This window comes from Carassius carassius, chromosome 10, assembly GCF_963082965.1.
Source record: "Carassius carassius chromosome 10, fCarCar2.1, whole genome shotgun sequence".
Taxonomy (NCBI): Eukaryota; Metazoa; Chordata; class Actinopteri; order Cypriniformes; family Cyprinidae; genus Carassius; species Carassius carassius.
In genome coordinates, this window is record NC_081764.1 from 9,875,989 (window position 1) to 9,897,824 (window position 21,836).

General features: G+C 38.8%; 1 protein-coding gene across 6 annotated transcripts in view; it reads right to left on the reverse strand.

Annotated features, from left to right (window-relative positions):
- Positions 1–21,836, reverse strand: part of LOC132151738 (inositol 1,4,5-trisphosphate receptor type 1-like) — a 36,782-nt gene that overhangs the window by 7,659 nt on the left and 7,287 nt on the right. For 2 of the 6 annotated variants that reach the window (XM_059560070.1, XM_059560071.1), the window contains 44 exons: positions 21,620–21,778; positions 21,312–21,410; positions 21,018–21,101; positions 20,755–20,901; positions 20,561–20,656; positions 20,364–20,408; positions 19,986–20,140; positions 19,803–19,902; positions 19,554–19,714; positions 18,408–18,549; positions 18,163–18,321; positions 17,855–18,027; positions 17,427–17,546; positions 16,602–16,796; positions 16,273–16,524; positions 16,039–16,180; positions 15,639–15,786; positions 15,124–15,311; positions 14,853–14,979; positions 14,719–14,773; positions 14,469–14,634; positions 10,995–11,162; positions 10,772–10,849; positions 10,533–10,670; positions 10,325–10,450; positions 10,039–10,239; positions 9,793–9,908; positions 9,187–9,322; positions 8,924–9,049; positions 8,718–8,846; positions 8,523–8,643; positions 8,035–8,219; positions 7,653–7,801; positions 7,390–7,501; positions 6,999–7,034; positions 5,965–6,012; positions 5,668–5,794; positions 5,413–5,585; positions 4,041–4,221; positions 3,569–3,822; positions 3,106–3,306; positions 2,848–2,958; positions 354–449; positions 68–196 (listed from right to left, as the gene is read on the reverse strand). In XM_059560070.1, coding sequence (XP_059416053.1) covers positions 68–196; positions 354–449; positions 2,848–2,958; positions 3,106–3,306; positions 3,569–3,822; positions 4,041–4,221; positions 5,413–5,585; positions 5,668–5,794; positions 5,965–6,012; positions 6,999–7,034; positions 7,390–7,501; positions 7,653–7,801; positions 8,035–8,219; positions 8,523–8,643; positions 8,718–8,846; positions 8,924–9,049; positions 9,187–9,322; positions 9,793–9,908; positions 10,039–10,239; positions 10,325–10,450; positions 10,533–10,670; positions 10,772–10,849; positions 10,995–11,162; positions 14,469–14,634; positions 14,719–14,773; positions 14,853–14,979; positions 15,124–15,311; positions 15,639–15,786; positions 16,039–16,180; positions 16,273–16,524; positions 16,602–16,796; positions 17,427–17,546; positions 17,855–18,027; positions 18,163–18,321; positions 18,408–18,549; positions 19,554–19,714; positions 19,803–19,902; positions 19,986–20,140; positions 20,364–20,408; positions 20,561–20,656; positions 20,755–20,901; positions 21,018–21,101; positions 21,312–21,410; positions 21,620–21,778 — 6,054 coding nt within the window. The remainder of the gene's footprint in view (positions 1–67; positions 197–353; positions 450–2,847; positions 2,959–3,105; positions 3,307–3,568; positions 3,823–4,040; positions 4,222–5,412; positions 5,586–5,667; positions 5,795–5,964; positions 6,013–6,998; positions 7,035–7,389; positions 7,502–7,652; positions 7,802–8,034; positions 8,220–8,522; positions 8,644–8,717; positions 8,847–8,923; positions 9,050–9,186; positions 9,323–9,792; positions 9,909–10,038; positions 10,240–10,324; positions 10,451–10,532; positions 10,671–10,771; positions 10,850–10,994; positions 11,163–14,468; positions 14,635–14,718; positions 14,774–14,852; positions 14,980–15,123; positions 15,312–15,638; positions 15,787–16,038; positions 16,181–16,272; positions 16,525–16,601; positions 16,797–17,426; positions 17,547–17,854; positions 18,028–18,162; positions 18,322–18,407; positions 18,550–19,553; positions 19,715–19,802; positions 19,903–19,985; positions 20,141–20,363; positions 20,409–20,560; positions 20,657–20,754; positions 20,902–21,017; positions 21,102–21,311; positions 21,411–21,619; positions 21,779–21,836) is intronic. The other 4 variants (XM_059560072.1, XM_059560073.1, XM_059560074.1 and 1 more) reach the window with 4 other exon arrangements.

Consider the following 21,836-nt stretch of genomic DNA (forward strand, 5'->3'; position numbering starts at 1 on the left):
CTGAGTAACAAATGTTCTCCTTATACAATACACTGGCAGGACAATGTACAGGAGTGTGTGTGTGTACCTGATGTGCAAGGATATAGATGTTGTGTCCAACATTGCGAGGTGACGCAGCATGGTCCTCTCCATTCTCCAGTTCCTCATCCTCAAACTCTGCTTCACCCTGCTGGTAGGCCATTTTCATCACCTCCACCTTGAACATAAACACACACAGCTGGGGTTATGCAGATGTTGTAGCCAAACAAGGTTCATGTTTATGGTTTACTATCTGTCAACACAGAATGACTCGAAGATACAGTTAAAGCAATGAGTGAACCACGATGTACTGGGAGGATAACTAACACACTCACTAGTTCTTTTGGTCTCATGTTGTACAGGATTCTTTCTGCGTTCTCACTGTCATGACGGCTCTCCATGATGGCCAGCAGTAGCTTAGATGCATTATTCTAAGGCAAAAAGGACAAATAATGCCACATGAAGTTTAACTGGCCACATTATTAAAGAATACGACTGTGATGTGATTGTCACTTGTCTCTCACATCATTTACATCTAAACAAAAAAATTACTGATCATCTTGATTACATTTTCACACTGTTCTACTTCAAATGAACTTAAATATAACATTGTCATGTTAACATAATAAAATAAAAAAAAAAAAAAAAAGTGACGTGACATTCAGCCAAGTATGGTGACTCACACTCAGAATTCATGCTCTGCATTTAACCAATCCAAAATGTGCGCACACACACACACACTAGGGCTGTGCGATTAATCAAAATCAAAATAAAATCGCGATTTGAGAGTGCGTGATTTCTAAATCGCTTTATAGCGCGATTTTCCGCAGCCCTGATTGGTTATCTGAACCTATCAGGATGCAGCGCACCTAAGTGGAGCACGAGAACAGAGCAGACTGGGCATATGCCTAACTCCAGGTTCACACACTCTGTCTTTGATGCGTAGCCTTTTTTTTTCGAGCCCATGTTAATGGGACAGAATGTTTACACTGCACGCAGTAAAAGATGAGAACAGAAAAGGTTATAAATGGAAAGGTGCGAAAAGATTTAATATCTTGCGCATGAGCACAGAGAGAGTTGTGAGTGCACAGGACAATGGTTGAGCGAGAGGAGACACGTTGTAAGGCAGCGTGTATCTGAGCCTTATACAGTCTATGATCTGAGCACGCTTATCTGGTTTTGTTAACAGAGCAAAGGAAATCTGCATGCGAGCAGATAGATTCGGGCTTGTGCATTATTTTATTGTGCTTTCGCGTTACAATAATGCGCTCTCGTTGCTGCTTCTGAACCGTGTACACATAACTTACTGTATACGCACTGCAGACGGAGTACGTGTGAACCTTGGGCAATAAATATATTGGGCAAAACATTTAACACCTGAGGCACTGCTACAGTGAGCTTTATGACCAATGCATGGCAAAAAAAAAAAAAAACATCCCTGAACTACGGGTTTTATTTTATTTTTTTATTATAATTTTTTGCCATATGTCTAGATTTTGTTTGACATCTTAGTGATTATTTTGACTTAAGTCTGTTCTAGAGACATGTTACAACTTTTTGATAAAGCTCTCATTGGTTTTCTTTTGGAAATATGTTTAAAATTTATACTGAATGCATTTATGACTGTAAAGCATGCCTGTGTGTGTCAAAATCGAAATCGCAAAATTTATCAAAAAATCGTGATAGGTTTTTTTTTGTCCATATCATGCACACGCACACACGGAGCTATGGGCAGCCATTTATGCTGCGGCGCCCAGGGAGCAGTTGAATTCAGTGCCTTGCTTAAGGGCACCTAAGTCATGGTATTGCCAGCCCGAGACTCGAACCCACGGGTTAGGAGTCAAGCTCTCTAACCACTAGGCCACGACTTCCTCTAAAAGATTAACATAAAAGGTTCTGTTGACTTTATAGCAGTGGTTTTCAAACAGGAGCAGCAAGATGTGTTCAAAATATTTAAAATAAGATTATAAAAAAATGCTAAAACAGCTAAAAATCAGTATGTAAGCTGATATCTGTCACGGCTTACGCTGCTGGAAGGAACACGGAGCCGAGGGATAAACGAAACAAGGATTTATTTAATCAAACATAGGCAAGGTAAGTAGCAAATAACAGGTGGCAAGTGGCAAGTAACAGGTAACAAGCGGACAAGTAAACAAGTGGACAAGTAACAAGTAGACCCGACAAAACAGAACTGAAAGGACAAGGCTTTTATACAAGGGATAATAGGGAAAACACAGGTGGATGGAATGACTAAATTAACAGGGACATGGAACACATGCGGAAATGACTAGACACACCTAGGAACTAATCAAACCACATAGAGACAGAAACTGGGTCACAGGGGCAAAAACACACAAAATGAGTCCAGGTGTGTGACAATATCGTATTTCTTTATTGAATTAATTATAGAGAATATGAGAGGAAATTCTTATAATTAATATACATTTCTCTAGTTATGTTAAGCTCAAAGAAATCTGTTAGTGGGTAGAAATAGCTATTTGTGAGTAAAAAGTATTTTTTTAAAATCCTGTAATCACAAAAAGTGCCTAGAAAAGTCATGTAATTCATCAGAAATATAAACCCAGAATAACACCCAATTATTGAAACTGGAATTATGGAATATAATTAGTTATGTTATTATAATAGCGCTCCTAGTTTTTGTAAATAAGTCTAAAAATGACCAACTTTGTCATCAAGTACCAGAAGTCAAAAAGGTTGAGAACCACTGTTTTATTGGACTTGAGGCCTGACCACTTTGCACAGTCAAATTCGATGTTACCATGAAACGAGAAGGTTATTACTTTATCAATTAAGAGTGAAGTGATGTACCTTAAGTTCTAGAACCAGATCCATTCTCTTTCTGCCCAGTGGATTAATATCATTCAGAATCAATGCAATGATGATATCAATGCCATTAGACTCATGGGTGGCAATGCAGTTCTGCAAAAAAAAAAAGAAAGAAAAGCATAACAGAACATATTTAATGCTGAAAAAATGTTTATGAGTGATGGAAAGATTATGAGTGCAAAAAAAGAGGAAAAATAAAGGTTTGCAGGAAAACCATAACTGGAATGATTGTGTACTTGCCTGGTTATCATGGCAGGGCCCTTGACAGTATTCAGTGAGACTCTCTACAGTCTGATTAATGAGAGCCACATTATGCTGGTTGATATATAGTCCTAACAGTCCCAGGCCTCCTGTTGTGCTGCCACAGATACAGTCCAGGAACTGCAGGGTCTCACACACCAGGTTATAGTTGTTCTTGTTGTTCTGACAGCGCAGAAAATTCTGCAGGAGAAAAGGGAAAGGTATAAACATAGATGATATATAAACCAGACCAAACCAGTATATCAGCTCATAAACAAGTCCCCATGACACAACCCAATACTGTTACTGTCAAAGTATGAGACCCATCCTGAAATCCAACCTAAAGTTGACTTCCTTCCGCCTCAGGTCTGAAAGTGAACCTCTAATCAGGCCAGAATAACAACAAAAAAAGCTATAAATGTAACAGACGGAGAGGCAGACAACCACACACACAAACACACACCTGCAGGTCTCGATTATGGTTCTCACACAGCAGCTGTAGGAAGCGCAGGATTGGCTGCATGATGAGGATGACAGGGCTCATCTCGCCCTGCTCTGTTCCTTTATCTCCACCCCCTTTGTCTCCATCAGCAGTGCCATAAGCCTCCTCAGGATCAGCATCTCGTCGATACGAACCGTAGGCCTTCTTAGTCACAGCAGATGCCTCCAACAACTGCTCACGAGTATCATCAGTCACCACGACACCTGAATTTTTTTCTGGAGAGGAAGAAATATATATATATATATATATATTTTTTATAATCTCATAGTGAAATATCTTCTCTTAAAATGATATATCAAACTTTATAACATTATGCAGTGATCTCAACAAGTATCTGGACATTAAACCATGAATGTCATTGTATCAAACCAAGTTATAGTTATTGCAAAGAAAGATAGCATATGATGAATGATGAAGTATTGACAACCCGAACCTCTCCCGCGTTGTGGTGTTTCTTTGTCTGGTGTGTTGTCTGGCCGCTTGTTGCCCAGATCACTGGTGTTGACGGTAACAGTGGCTTTGATCTCCAACTGGGCTGCTTTCATTCTATCATAAAACACCCTGAAAAACCTTTCGGAATTTTTGTCTTCCATTAAACGTTTGAAGAAGGAATGCTGCAACGAGATAAGAATAAAAACAAAAATCTATCATTATGTTTGTGTTATGTTTTATGGAGAACTAATGGAATTTGAGGGACGAATGGAGCTCAAGCATAGTTCAGGCAGACCACGGCATGACTGCCAGCATCAGCTGACTCTCAGCTGATTGTAGCTACTCCCACAATAATTAAAGTGAAGTGACATTCAGCCAAGTATGGTGACCCATACTCAGAATTTGTGCTCTGCATTTAACCCATCCGAAATGCACACACACAGAGCAGTGAACACACACACACACACTGTGAGCACACACCCGGAGCAGTGGGCAGCCATTTATGCTGCGGCGCCCGGGGAGCAGTTGGGGGTTCGAAGCCTTGCTCAAGGGCACCTAAGTCGTGGTATTGAAGGTGGAGAGAGAACTGTACATGCACTCCCCCCACCCACAATTCCTGCCGGCCCGGGACTCGAACTCACAACCTTTCGATTGGGAGTCCGACTCTCTAACCATTAGGCCACGACTTCCCGATACGATATGTAAGTTCATCCGTACCCACACTGGCCTTAGTCTGACGCACATACATGCACTTACCCTCCTCCATCCCCAACTCCTCCTTATAAAGGCATCTTGTCTACAGAAATAATCTATCAGCTAATCATTGCTTAATCTTGTCCAGTCTCATTTACAGACCTGTATCACTACTGCATGGAATTTTATATCTGTTGCATAGTTAAATTCAAGTAATTGTATTAGGCCTGGGGGGTTTCAAACCTCAATGAGGTTTGCTTGTGGACAGCTCAGAATCTGATTTTTTTTTAGGATTCTTTGACGAATAAAAACTTCAAAAGACCATAATTTATTTGAAATAGAATATCTTTAGTAACACCATAAAAGAATCTGAATTTTTTTTAGGATTCTTTGACGAATAAAAACTTCAAAAGAACATAATTTATTTGAAATAGAATATCTTTAGTAACACCATAAAAGTCTTTACTGTCACTTTTGATCAATGTAATACATACTTGCTGAATAAACATTGATTTCTTTAAATAATAAAAATAAAAAACTAATAAAAATCATTTAAATTAAACATAAAATAAATAAAAAATTACTGACCCCAACTTTTAAACTGTAGTGAACATTAAATAACTTATTACCACAACATTCAATTCTATTGCTTTATCATTTCACTGACAGGCCTTTCTAACCTGTATGACGGTGTTCCCGCCCTCCAACAGTGCAATAGCCAATAGGATGCTTTCATGGAAGACACGGTCACTGGTAGCATTCATAATAAGATCAATGACGAGGTCAGATGCTCCTTCACGGTCCAGATGGCACTGCACCTCCATCAATGACATCTCAGCCCTGCTCAAACCCCCTGAAGTCATACAAACACACAAAAACAAATGTTAATTTATATCACAAATGTTCCCAGAAGCTACAGTGAAGAATGAACCCACCAGGCTGGCTCTTGACTAGTCCTACAGGTGTCAACGTGGAGTTACTGAAGGAGGTCAGACTTTCTCTTCGCCCACCACTCCTGAAACCATAGTAACGATTGACGAGCAGCTGCCGAAGGGCCTCCCCCTGTGATGAGTATGAGAGTGTGTGTTTCAATGTGCATTTGATTGTTGCTTTGACTTGTGCATCGCATGGCTGTAAATAAATATTAAAGGAATAGATATAGTTGAACCAGGGCAGCTGAGAGGTACAGATGTGTGGTTGGAAAGCAGGGTTAGGTGAAGTTAGTGACCTACCCTCCTCCGATCCTCCAGCTGTTTGGGTGGCAGACTCACATCCACCACCTGAGTGAGTGAGCAGAGTGGACAACAGAACACTAACACAGAGTTAGTAGAGTATCATCATGCAATAATCTCCAGCTCTATCCTAGCAGCATGCTTGTTGTTGCAACAATATAAGTGGACAAAAAATGACTAAAATTATGTTTCCCAGCCGGCATTTCAACGTTGATTGAAGGTCGAAACAACATTGGTACCATGGTTGAATCAACGTTGAATTACCTTTCGATTTTGCAAATTGGATCAACGTTGATATCGTAATGTTGATTCACTGTTGTATCAACGTTGTTTCAGCGTTAAAACAACAACTGACCTTATTTCAAACATATTTCAACGTTGAAGGTTGGTCATGTGCCGGCTGGGTTAGTTCATAATTAAGTAGTTAGTTATGCTATGGAAGTGATTTACGTAAGCAAATCCTTATATGCAGTAGGATTAAACAGAACAGAGTGTAAACAGAATAAATAGATGAGAATGTTATGGTCAGAATAAATGGTCTGTAACAAAACATTTAATACCCAAACTATCCAAAAATTCAGTTATTACCTAAATACTTTGTAAATATTAAGCTACACTCAAAAGATTGTTGCTAAATCTTTCAAAACAATCTTTCATTTTGCTATAACATCATAATGTATTAGCAGCTGCAGCACTATTAAAACCACAAAATAAAGAACAAATTCTTATGTGTTTCTTATTGAAACAGAATTCAAAATAGGGCATACATATTGAAGGGCCTGCTCTTTTTATATATACTTTTTTCTTTCTCACCACAGCTTGGCAAAATAAAGACTTGCTACTTTTTAGTGGTAAAAAGTTGTTTTAGGGGAAACACTAAACCACAACAGATCAACATCCATATCACATCTAACAAAATGTGTGTACTTAGGTCAGTTTTCATATTCGGAATCTCATGGATAGAAGATGAAAGTAGAGAAAAAGAAGGTAAATAAACAAGGGGAAGATGGGATGAATGACGAAAAGAGGACAACCTCAGTGACATCCATCTCATCATCAAATCCCAGTAGCTGAAAAAGAGGAGCGAAGGGCAGGGTTAATGAAAGAGTGGACATACTTCAAATTAAGCCAGTAACTATTAGTGACCTGAGTGTTAACAGGAAAACATAACAGGGGAAATGTGATCATCATCACAAACTTCATCAAAGGTGCTCTTACTGGACTTGCATTTGTGATTAAGATCACACATGCAGACACTATAAATAAAGACAGTACGTGTAGAGGACAATACAATCAACCTCTCACAACACCTAAGATGTTTTGCTATCACATCTGTATTCCATCTTAAGAAAATATATTTTTTTGTAATCAGAGATAAAACACTTCTATTAGTCCTTTTATTAATGCTTTTTTTGTGGTAAATACCTTCTCTCCATATCCTCTGTCTTTAGTCATCATCTCTCTGAGTGTCTGCAGAACTTTGATACAAAGCCTCTCCTCATTTTCCTCTAGAAGTTGCTTGGTATGTTTTATCAATCTGTACAAAAAGCAGATAAAAGTGTACTAGTGTAATATTATGTTGTACAATAATAATTTTTATTGATATATATATATATATATATATATATATGAAATAATTATTAAAGATACTGCAGGGTCATTTTTGAGACAACAAGAGTTCATCTTACTTGCAGATGAAGCCTCCACTCTCACACTTGCGGTGGGCTTCAGTGTGCTCTGGGAACAGCAGTTCTGGACGATGGAGAACATCCACCAATACAGACAGCTCAGCCTGAACCAGAGGCCTCAACCGCTCCTCCAATGCAGACACTATGTCCTACAGACAGACACACACACACACACACACACACACACACACAATTAATTGATATTTGAAACATTTTAGTACTGAATAAAATTAATTAAAAATCAATTACCTAACTGCAATGCATTCTGGGACTGCATTCTCCATGAAAGGATACGTGTGACACTGCCTTAGAATTTGGCTGAAATTATGCTCTTTAGCTGGCTTATTAGGTTTTGAAAACAGAGGCAAAATCACTCTCTCACCTGGAGTCTTTCAATAATGTTGCGGTAGTCTCGGGAGGTGGTCAGAACAGAATCTCTTCGAGTAGCGTTACGAACGGACTGTCTCCAGCTGAGGGCTGTTTTCTGCACTATGTTGTTGGACTTCATGAACAGATTATTCACCTGACAGTCCAGATCCACAGGAATGGCTATGGCCCTGCCTTTAGCTGCACAATAATAAACAGACAAAGACACATAAATTCAGGGTTATGCATTTATGCATGAAAAACAAGCAAGGAGGTTCAACATATATATATTTTATATCAAAAATCTATATGGAAGCATTTATTATTTTTTGCTATTCTGTTTGGTGCCACTGGTAGTTCAGGGAACTTTGAGTCAAACAGGTTGAGAACCACTTTTCAAGGAACTTTTCCATCACCAATTTTAAGATTATAATTTTATACAATTATACAACTAAAGCTAGTATTATGAAAGTTCAAAACAGCTGGTGGAAATGATGCTCTTACCCACGTCACTCAGCACTTTGATGCAGGCTTCCACATTGCCCTTCTGACTTGGGAGCAGCCAGTTGCAGTGATACACACGGAAAACTCCCTGCAGCAGCTGCACAAACACTGGCTGCCGGGTCTGAGACACAGAGAGATGTCACATGTAAATGATGCTGAGGTGTACTAGGCTGCTGAAAGACACCGTGTTGTTACCTGTAAACTTGTGCTCTGGTCTGAAAACGGTGAGCTGAAAAAGGTGGTGACGATGCTCATGATGGTCTCAGTAACATAGCGCTCCAGAACTGTGTCAGCGTGCTTACGGTCACTCGTGTTATTGCACACCTACAGGAAGCCATGCTGAATGTCTAAACATCAATACCATAATCTGAGTATATCTGTGAGTGTTTGTTTAGTCTTACTCTGCAGATGTCCACCAGGAAATCATCAAAAAGTTTCCACATGTGATTGCTGGTGTAGATCTCCTTCATCTCAACCTCAGTATCCACATAGCAGTGATTCAGGAAGTTCACATAGGCCATCTTCACCTACATATGAAGTATTACATTCACATATTAAAAAGTTGCATACAGATGGCTTTTTAACAACCTAAATCTAAAAGTGTTCAACACATTCGTCAAAGACTTTGGGATTTATTCCCTTGGTGTTCCCTTGGTGCACAGACCTCTGGGATGCAGTCCTCATGAGTGACCACACGTACAATATCATCGAGGGGGAGGAGGGAGTTGCATTTGATCTCAGTGTAAACGTTCTTCCCTTCAGTGCACACAGCCAGCAACTCCACTAAGTGAATATGATACCTGCAAGAGTCAGTGAAACCAAATCTAATACCTATAATGGACAACACTGAACATTCAAGCTCAAAGAACATAAAGTTACAAACTTTGTATGATTTTGTAAAACGTATGATTTGTATGATTTTACGTAAAAATAAATAAAATGAATAAATATATTCCACTCCAGTGTAACACACATAACATATGACACGTACGAAAAAAAAAAACATAGATACAATTTCACTAGATATAATGCAAATTATATTATATATGTATATAAGTAATTATTCAAATTTTTTATGTAATTATATATTTAATTATATAATAAATAATGCAATTTTACTAAATAAAATGCAAATTATTTATATTAGGTTATATTACAGTATATTACATTCTTCTATTTGTATTTTTTTATAGTATTTGCATTTTAAAATAGCGTTTTTTACATTTTGAAGTATTAATAGAGTGGAAACAAGGACAATAGACCTCTATACCTGAGTGCACTGCTCTCATCAAGTCGTTCCCTCTCAAGACGCATCATTTGAACCAATGACTGAAAAGATGCCCGGTCATTATAGAACACTAGCACATCCTCACCTGCTGTCACCAACTAAGTACACACAAATCATTTCAATAAGAACAGACTTCACTTGTCTGAGGAGAATAGGACGCAAAAGTAGCAATTTGGGACTTGTATTTCAAAACACTAATCTCAAAAATTGTTCATCTGGCCCACAGACCTCAGCCATGACAATGTCTTGGCATTTCTTGATGAACTTGTTCTCAGCCTTGACGATGGTCTGGAGGAACTTGAGGTAGTGGACACTGCGTCCGTGCGTCTCGATGCAGTGCACAAAGTGCTGCACTACCCTCTCATTAATCTCACTACACAACTGGAAATTATTCATGAAGATATGCTGCATGGTCACCGCCTCTAGAATCTAAAAACGGAAAGCCAGGGACAGAGGATTTAACAGTTGAAATGCACAGATAAAAACCTGTGTGTTTATGTATTCATGCTCTCACCCCAGGGTTGAGGAACAGGTTAATGTGTTTGTGTAGAAGTGCCTGGTTCTGTTGATTTCCAGCACAAAAATTCTGAAGGAACTGATGAGCTAAAGTCATAATCTCTTGCATCTGAACATCCTCCCCCTAAAATGTCAACAAATAAACATGGAAACACATAAATCAGTGATTAATTAACCCTTTCAGTTACACAAAGGTTCACACACACCTTCTCATAAGGGATCTGCAACAGTTCCAGGACTACACTGTGAGCTCCCATGTTCCTGAGGAGCCGCTGCTGCTGTTTCTTATTCTTCTTGCCATAGATGCCCTCCAGAACACACAGTTTGCTCAGCCTCAGAAGGATCTACACACACAAATATAACAACAAACATAAGATATACTTCACAGAACATTTGTCTTGCTTGTCAAAACCTACAAATTCCATAAAACATAAACACATTCCACCTCCTTCACAACTCTGTAGTTTGAGCTGCTGGTACTCTCCACTTTGGGTTTGTCTGATCTACTTGAGTTGATGACACCCTGTTAAGAGCAGAAAAATATATATAATAATAGTAACACAATATACAATATACAATCATAATATAATTCACTAGATTTCTGAAAAGAGCAATTATATTGCTTCATAGTTAATTATGGACAAATAATAACAGGAGCATATCCTGACCTTATGGTGCGCTTCAGTGGCGACCTCTCCTGTGTCCAGCCCTGAATCTGACCCCTGCCTCTTATACACCCACAGCTCTGATTTCTCTACTATAGACCTTAGCTGATCCAAATCTGACTTGATCTGTTTGTAATTTTCCACATCCTGACTGGTCACCAGGAGCTGAACCTAAAATAAATAAATGCCATTTACTATTAATGTACACAACATGACACAACACTATAAAAGTAAAAAACAATAAAAAAAAAAAAGAACAAAAACATGATGTGAAATATATGGTAAAGGATTCATGAATACATGTGTATATGAACACAAGTGTTAAACTCAACCATTATTACTCATTATTATCGCATCATCCAAGTGGATGCTGCACATTGGTGGTGGCAGAGGAGAGACCCACTGATATGATTGTGAAGCGCAGTAGTACATACTAAAGCACTATATAAATGCATCATTAATTCATTAAAACGTTTGCTCACAAAGGCTTTTTTTAATTTTGTCATCAATAAGGCAACCAATTCAAATTATTAAAAATATGCAAATATTTTTTTAATTAATAAAATTATTATAATTTTAAAATTAGGGATGCATCAAAATAAAAATTCTTGGCTGGGCCTGAACAAAATGAAACACTGGGCCAAAGGCCGAAAACTTTTTTTTTCGAGTTTTTTCCCCATGTATTTTGCTAGTTTTTTTCACCATTGCATAAATGAAATGTGCTTTTTACTGTTGTAATTATTATTATCATTATTATTGTCTTTTTTTATTTTATTTTACAGAACAACAGTAAAATTACATTGTTGACAAAAGCAGATTTAGTGAAAGTGAAAGTGAAGTGACATTCAGCCAAGTATGGTGACCCATACTCAGAATTTGTGCTCTGCATTTAACCCATCCGAAATGCACACACACAGAGCAGTGAACACACACACACACTGTGAGCACACACCCAGAGCAGTGGGCAGCCATTTATGCTGCGGTGCCCGGGGAGCAGTTGGGGGTTCGATGCCTTGCTCAAGGGCACCTAAGTCGTGGTATTGAAGGTGGAGAGAGAACTGTACATGCACTCCCCCCAACCACAATTCCTGCCGGCCCGGGACTCGAACTCACAACCTTTCGATTGGGAGTCCGACTCTCTAACCATTAGGCCACGACTTCCCATTTACAGGTGCTTGTCATATAATTAGAATATAATCAAAAGTTGATTTATTTCACTAATTCCATTCAAAAAGTGAAACTTGTATATTATATTAATTCATTACACACAGACTGATATAGTTCAAATGTTTATTTCTTTTCATTTTGATGATTATAACTGACAACTAAGGAAAATCCCAAATTCAGTATCTCAGAAAATTAGAATATTACTTAAGACCAATACAAAGAAAGGATTTTTAGAAAACAACTAAAAAGTATGAACATGAAAAGTATGAGCATGTAAAGCTCTCAATACTTAGTTGGGGCTCCTTTTGCCTGAATTACTGCAGCGATGCGGCATGGCATGGAGTCGATCAGTCTGTGGCACTGCTCACGTGTTATGATCACCCAGGTTGCTCTGATAGTGGCCTTCAGCTCTTCTGCATTGTTGGGTCTGGCATATCGCATCTTCCTCTTCCCAATACCCCATATATTTTCTATGGGGTTAAGGTCGGGAGAGTTTGCTGGCCAATTAAGAACAGTGATACCATGGTCCTTAAACCAGGTACTGGAAGCTTTGGCACTGTGTGCAGGTGACAAGTCCTGTTGGAAATTAAAATCTGCATCTCCATAAAGTTGGTCAGCAGCAGGAAGCATGAGGTGCTCTAAAACTTCCTGGTATACGGCTGTGTTGACCTTGGACCTCAGAAAACACAGTGCACCAACACCAGCAGATGACATAGCACACCAAACCATCACTGACTGTGGAAACTTTACACTGGACCTCAAGCAACGTGGATTGAGTGCCTCTCCTCTCTTCCTCCAGACTCTGGGACCCTGATATCCAAAGGAAATGCAAAATTTACTTTCATCAGAGAACATAACTTTGGACCACTCAGCAGCAGTCCAGTCCTTTTTGAAGCGAGACGCTTCTGACGCTGTCTGTTGGACAAGAGTGGCTGGACACAAGGAATGGCTGAAACCCATGTCTTGCATCCGTCTGTGTGTAGTGATTCTTGAAGCACTGACTCCAGCTGCAGTCCACTCTTTGTGAATCTCCCCCACATTTTTGAATGGGTTTTGTTTCACAATCCTCTCCAGGGTGCAGTTATCCCTATTGCTTGTACACTTTTTTCTAACACATCTTTTCCTTCCCTTCGCCTCTCTATTAATGTGCTCGGACACAGAGCTCTGAACAGCCAGCCTATTTAGCAATGACCTTTTGTGTCTTTTGGACAACTGTCAAGTCAGCAGTCTTCCCCATGATTGTGTAGCCTACAGAACTAGACTGAGAGAACATTTAAAGGCTTTGCAGGTGTTTTGAGTTAATTAGCTGATTAGAGTGTGGCACCAGATGTCTTCAATATTGAACCTTTTCACAATGTTATAATTTTCTGAGATGCTGAATTTGGGATTTTCTTTAGTTGTCAGTTATGAACATCAAAATTAAAAGAAATAAACATTTGAAATATATCAGTCTGTGTGTAATGAATGAATATAATATACAAGTTTTACTTTTTGAATTGAATTAGTGAAATAAATCAACTTTTTGATGATATTCTAATTATATGACCAGCACCTGTATAAAGAATTCTCATCACGAATACATTGCACATATTGCATTGTCACATGACTTGTAAAAATTCATTAAATTTACAACTTGGCAACTGATGAGTAACACCGTATCAGCGCAGATTTTCCTTTAGCTTTGGACTTTGAACCCTGGATCATAAGCAGATCCACTGCAAGCTCATGCCGCTCTGTCAGAATACATGCCATGTGTGCGTAGCACTCTGCAATTTATTTACTAATTGTTTGAGGCCATTTTACAATTTCAATCATAACCTTCCTCTTCTCATCGAAAACATGCAATGCAGTACTAAACAGTCTCTCGCTGCCAGCACATGTAATAAATTTTGTGTCTTTCTTTTGACAGTTTAAATGCTTCCACACTGCTGGCATGTTTGTTGCATTATAAAAAGCGCGCGCCTCTCAATCAATTGATCGTGTCAAGTCATTGTTCAGTACAATTTTTGGGGTCTTTTCGCCTAAAAATTTTGGTTGCCAAACATTCGGTACATCCCTATTTAAAATAATAAACCACAATCACCCAATGACAGTCTAAATTAGATTAATATTTTAATTTAAATTAATTTAAACTTAAATGCTATTTTCATTGACTACAATTACTTGCCGTTTTAGCCAGAGTAAAATTGAATTAAAATTGATATGACAAGACAAAAAGAAATATTGTGTAAAACTGAATACTGAAAAGGTTGAAATAAAACAAAATGAAATGGAATGGATGGGTGGATGGATGAATCTATGAATGAATACCTGCTTAAAGGCCTGTAAGACCTCCTGCCTCTGGCTAAAATGTCGGAAGAGGAGGTGAAGGGCCCGTGACACAAGTGGAGGATAGTCATGCATGGTCAAATGCAGCAAGACCCTCAGAAACGTCCGGCCACCATGATCATCAAGATCTAGTGGAGTGTTCTCTTCACTAGATACACAAAAACGCACAGATTCACACACACATACAGCACACAAACATAAGACAAATTACCAAAGAGCACAACCTTCTTACCTTCCTCCGAAAATCCCTTCGGCTTGCTCTTCAATATGTTCAAAGTCCAGCGCTCCTAAAAAATGACAATGGTTATTCAGATATCTGACCCACACCAGCTGATACTGACACAAACACACGCTTGCTCATTTTACCTTGCACACTGGCAGGAGAGTCCTGATTTACAGACGGCTCTGTTTGAGAGTTGCTCTCATCAAACTCTGTTTTAAAGATACAGAGCAGGCAGGAGATCATGTAGTCCAACCGGACATTTAGAATGAACTACATAAAAAATGAGAGAGTCAATAAAGTTTTTTAACTTATACACAACTAGTTTGGCAGGCATTCAGCTGACAAATTTCTCAAATAATGATTTAAACGGTCATTAAAATCCAATTAATTATGGACTAGGATGTGTTTTAACACCTGTAGGATCTCAATGATCTTGAGTTTGGTGTCCATCACCAGTATGTCCTGTTTCTGAGGTTCACTCTGGGATTTAACTTCTCTGTCAGGAGGGTTGTTGTCGGTGGCTGGCAGAAATCCCCCACCCCTCAACACCACCTGTGTCATCAGCTCTCCCACCCCATGGATGGACCGCATCACATTACTTCCTATAGAGGTGGTCAGAGAAAGACTTCAGAGCACTTTCACACAAGCTTTTATTCAGTAAAACCATTTGATGTATTTACCTGAATTGAAAGCTATTTTTTTTTTTAAATCTGATCAACTTTATAATCTAGACTGTAAAAAGTTACCTTAAGAGTTATGCCTACCTATCGAATCTTTTATATTTTTGTAACTAAATATTTTTTTAAATAATACTTTAATATTCTCCAAAACATAATATTTAAATAACATGTTTGACTAGAATAAATCAATTAAGATGACAACATATTTTATTTATTTATTTAGAGTCCATAGCTAGTTGTGTTTCTGACCTTTGTCACGATCGCCAGGCAGCTTGATAGGAAAGGGAGTGCTGATATGGACACAGTCCAGGATGGCCAGCAGGATTTTGGTCAACCGTAGCAAGTCACAGAAGTTATAGAAACCAAAATAGATAAGGTTCCTTGCCAAGTTCACCACCTTTAGAATAGATAATGGAAAGTGGATGTGTAAAAATAAAAATAATAATAATAATATATATATATATATATATATATATATATATATATATATATACATACAAATATATTTTTGTCATAAGTTAAAAAAGTTTATTTTTATTTTTATGGTGCAATCTATAATGAGCCTAATGTACAAATAAAGGTAAAGATGCAGTCATGTAACTCATTGGTAAATTGACACCTAATTTTTTGTTTTCATGAGGTGGCACACCTCAAAAGTGAGCTTGTTTTTCTCCTTGTCTGAGAACGGGAAACTCTGGCACACAACATCTCGCAGGTAATTCTCCACAAACTCCATTGTCTGAGAGAAGCGTTCCTTCACCTCATCACGTGAAGTCCCATCATTATCATAACTGTTAAGAAACAGAAAAATAACTGGCTGATGAACAGACAACTCACTAAGTGGGCTTTTCACTGTTCGCTGTTTCTAAAGTGAACCACTTACTCATTAATGTCAATTTGTGAAGGGATTTCAGACCACAGCCGAGCATATTTGACAGGGGTAACCTGCTCCTGAGGGTCTCGGTCTACATGCATGTGCAGCATCATGCGGCAGAATGAGGCTCTGAGGTCAAAGGGTAAGTCTTCGTCTGACATGCAGCGCAGGATCAGATCCACATCCAGTTGTGCTGATATCTTATTAATGGCCAGGTATTGCCGATCCAGACACATCCGTGCAAACAAATTCAGCTGATACCTGACAAAAGATGTTATTATTACATTGCTGCATCGTTTTTTCTCGCATCGCATGTAAGTGTAGGTGTGTGTGCATACCGGTAATAATTAATAACTTCCTGGTCCTCTGTGTGTCCATCTTTGGCATCCTGTGCAAGCTCTCTGATGCTCTTACTCTTCATCTCTCCTCTACTGTCCTTCCAGAACAACCATACCTCCTCCTCATCCTCCTCTTCCTCCTCTGCGCTCTCACCAAGCACCGTTCCTGCCACCTCAAACCGTGATAACACAAGCCTGACACACAAACACACACATATTCACTCAATAATACTCACACAGACGTCTAGCCATGGTGCTAACTATTCATAACGATTCATGCATCACAATTTCTGGTTTGAATCAGTGTTAATGAGATCTTTTCATTTTTTCCTCAATCATGTGCCTGACTCTTCGATATTGTGCTTCCCGAATTATATTAATGAATGTTATTAAGGATATTTTTTGTTTTGTTTTATTTCTATTGTAATAGATTTTAAAATGTCATTTATTCCTGTTTTGGCAAAGCAGAATTTTCAGCAATCATTACTCCAGTCTTCAATGTCACACCATCCTTCAGATAACATTCTAATATGCCTATTTGGTGCTCAAAAAACAATTCTCAAATGTTGTAACAGTTGTGCTGCTGGTGGAAGCCGTGATACATGTTTTCAGGATTCTTTGTTGAATCGAAACTACGAATAAAAACATCATTAATTTGAAATACTGTACATTTTAAATAATTTCTTCAATCAGTTAAATGCATCCTTGTTTAATAAAACTATTAATTCTCTTTAAAAAAAATCATACTCCAAACTTTTGAATGGTAGTATACTGTATATTGCTCTTAATATGTAGATAGCATAATAGTCAGTGTAGGGGCTGTACTTGGTTTCGATGAGGATGTCTGCATTTGCTGGGTCCAGCACAGCATTACAGATGAGTTCTTGTGTGACAGGGATGGATTTATTCATAGACACACACAGATCTGACAAGTAGTCCAGAAATCTAGAGAAACAGGGAGAAAGAAAACTCATACAGGAGAAGACACAAAAACTATTACAAATTTGGTCAAGTCATTCAATCATTAAGAAACATCTGAAGACACAGCTTACTACAGTTATACTGTGCTTCTAAACTCTTACTTTAAAACCTATATTTTACTGTCGCTTAGTCTTACCAACATCACTGTATTAGTATGTTCTTAAGACTTTCATTATAACATTTCTCTTTTGTTTTTACTTTAGATGAAAGGGTCTGCTTAATGAATAAATGTAAATAACCAAGAACATTTATGCAGATGTATTTTCACACACCTGGGCTCTCTGTTCTTGCGGACCAGGCTGACGAAGGTGTCTATCTCAGCTGCAGTGATGTGTTTCTCTAGAAGCTTCCTGTTGTTGTGAAGCAGGGCTGTGATAGTGTCTTCAGCAAGAACATCATATCCTATCTGCTTCTGCATGAAGCGGAACTGCTTTGCAATGTACTCCTAGAGGGGGAAAGGGGGAATATTGCACATGTAGTATACAAGTGCACAAGTGCATGTAGTATAAGAGGTCGTGACTGTATTTTGTAGTAGCGCTAGCGTAGTTTGGTTTGCATTTATTTTAGTAGTTTAGTTTACCTGATTTTTGCGATAGTCCTGTTGTGAGTGACGTAGGACTCTGTAGCAGAGCCGACAGATGTGACGAAAGGGTGCATGACGTTGGTCTGCGAGCTCTTCCAGTCGCAACATAGGGCCGTCCCCGCTATCAGTGAATGGGGCCTGCAGCAGCTTGAATATCTGGTCATTCACAGCACAAGATAAAATATCATTTAAATTTAAGTGAGATGATTTAAAACTAAACCTAAGATTTGATATTAAAGTACCTGTTTGAGTATGTTCTGCTCTCTCATGAGTTTCTGCCGCTCTCTGTTAGGTTTGTTGACTGTGATCTCCAGCACATCCTGAGCACTGCTGGGAATGTCCACCACAAAATACACCAGATCTTCCAGCAGCTTTGTCACTGACCTTGTGTAAGAGAGCCGTCGGGAGACAGTGTGTTTTTGTACGTGTGAGAAGATTTAAAGAATTAGCATAAAGATGGATTGGTTACAAATATATTATTGTAATATTAAAAGGGCAGAAATGGAAGGAAATCAAAGAAAAATGGAAATAAATCATAGATGAACAGACAGATGGATGAAAGAATGAAAGAAAAGTGGAGAAATGGACAGCTAAATGAACAGACAACTGGATGGAAGGAAGGTCAGATGGGCAGGTAGGTGGGTGGATTTATGGATGGACAGATGAATGAATGAAACAAGGAAGCAAGCAAGAAAGGAAAAAAATAGAAAAAGAAAGTAGTAAAGAAAGATGGGAATATGGGTGTAAAAATGGTCAAATATATGGATAAATTAAAAGATGAATAAATGATTGAAGGATGGAACGACAAATACAGAGACGGTTGACCGAATGGATAGACGGCTAGATGGCTGAAGGACAGTACAGACAGATAAATAGATGGCTAGGTGGACAAATGGCTAGATGAATGGAAAGAAGAAATAGTTGAAGGAAGGAAGGACAAATAAATGGATGGATGGATGGATGGATGCATGGATGAAAATACTAATGGATGGATAAATGAATGGATAGACAAATGAGGAAGCAAAAAAAGAACCAAACAGATGGATGGATTAAATGATTAATAAATGGTTTAAAAGAAAGAATGGATGGAAGACTGATGGATGGATGAATGGATGAAAGATTAAATAGCTGAAGGAAGGTATGAGAGAAGGACAGACAGATAGATGATGGATGGATGGATGGATTAAAAAAAATAAGATGAATAAATTGTGAAAGGACAGACAGACCGATGGTTGAATTAATGGGTGATTGAATGGCTGAAGAAAAGATGGACAGATAGACAGAAAGAAAAACTGATGGTTGGCTGGATTGATGAATGAAAGGTCAGACGGATGGAGTGATGGATGGACGGACGTACACATGGATGAATAGATGGATGTAACCTCTACCTCCTCTCATTCTGGGTGATGGTGCCCTTCTCCAGTTTGGCTGCAATGGAAGCTAAGACTTTACTTGCATCATTAGCAAAATCCAGATCGCGAACTTCAGCTGGAGATACTGGAACTATAGCAAAAGCCTCTTTATCTTCCTTCAGAGGAGATGTTCCTATCTGAGACACAAATATAGAGTGAGGGAAACACACTTCAGAGAATCCATAAACCAATGCTACAGTCATACATAGACAGAAACTGACTCACTCTGAGCATGACTGGTTTTTCTTCCTCTTTATCTATTGGCTGGTTGGTGCTGTGAACCCATGTATTGGTACAGAGATGCCTGAGCCTCACGTATGAGTTTCTGACAAGCACAATCCAAAATACAGCTTGTTTAATATATATGCACTTAATCAGAAGTCACAAGAAGTCACAATCTCGCTGTACCTTGGCACAAGCGAGTCTCCGCCTCTCAGAGTAGTAGGGTCAAGCTCATAGATTGATGATATGTCATTGCCATCAGGAACAGAAACCAGTGTGTATATAACCTTATCCTGAGGGTTACGTGCACGTGCTCTCATCACTTCCTGCTCCGAATCCAGCTGCAAGAGAAAAAATTGATGAACGGCTCAGTCGCCATATCATTCAACAAGACACTCTGCTTCGTCTAAACTAATGTGTTGAAATGAGAACAATAAGGTAAGGAGACCCTCAAATTGGCTCACACTATGAATTTATAAGAAGCTCAGATAAAAGTGGAGAAACACACACACACACAAACACACACACACACACAGCCACATGCACTCTCAAACACACACTCACAGAGGAACGGGTCTCCAGGCATTCTTCTTCATAGTCTGGATTTACCTGATCACAATAAGGTGAGAACAATTAGATAAACGTCGCAAATCACGTTCTCTGCTCTTGCTAACATCAAGCTCTCTAAATAGACACACTTTGATGTATTTGCATGTGCGTTTGTGTGTGAACTCTTATTCTAGGTAACATATCAGTCTAACCTCTGCAGCAAGGTAATGGCCGGTGGCCAGGTGTTTGAACCTAAAGAGACTGTTCCAGTAACCGGCTCCGCCTCTGCAGGGATCATGCTGAACCACCTGAAAAGCATCCAAACATCTGTTTAGGTTCCCAAACCAGTAGAATCACACTCACAAAAAAATCTGATCAGCTTCACAAAGTTGAGTTCTAAACTTACCTCTATCTCCCAGAGTGCTTTGCTACTAGTGGCGGAGGTTGCAGACTGGCGCCCGGTAGTACGCAAAAAGACATACTGCTTTTTCCGGTGTTCATCACATGTTAGAAACTTCTCCTGCTCCGCATGGAACAGCCTCACCACATCACCCTGATAACATGTATTTCATTAAAAGGCCATAAATATTCATTCTAATCAAATATAGGCCTTAAAAAAGTAAACGTGAAGGTCACTGTTTGTACAGTGTGGATGTGCACGAAACATACTCCTTTCAGGACAACCTCCTGGTTGTCGCTCCATTTCATGAAAAGAACAATTTTCCAACTGGTAGTACAGTTCACTGAATTCACCTGAAAGAGAAAAATATAATGGCATAAACCTGTGGTTCTCAACCAGTGGCGTTCCCCTTTAATTGTCAATGCTAAAGTGACCTTTGGATCCTATCAAGGACCCCTAACCCCCCCAAAAAAGTCTGTGATTTCTGTTGAGGGGGACCTCCACTGTACTGTACACTAGTATTACATTGTTAACATAGCCATGTGTTTATATGTGTATTTTACTTCATTGCATCCTGGATTATCCACAAGTTGATGGCTACTGGCATGAAGCGGCTGTCCGGCATTAACAGGGTTCAACACAACCTTATCGCCAATGACCACCTGAAAAACACATTAACACACAAAAAACATAACAAGTGGGACTCTAATATGTGTTTATGTAAGTGCAAGAAGCAGGACTAAACAATAAATCAAATGAATAACCAAGATTACAGTGGCTGTTTTGCAGAGGTTGATGTTATAGAATCAGAATCAGAAAGAGCTTTATTGCCAAGTATTCTTGCTCATACAAGGAATTTGTTTATACTCACATTGTCTCCAATAGAGCGGAGCTTATAGAAGGGTTGGATGTAAAACCACGAGCCTTCATTCCCTGCAGCATCCAGGGTCACACGCATGGCATTCTTCTCAAGAAGAGCCGGCAAACGCTTATTTACCGTCAGATACTTGTTACTCTTCAGATGGAGAAGCTGCAAATATGTGTGAACAATTAAACAATTAATTTGACTGCTAAATATTCTGAATTTC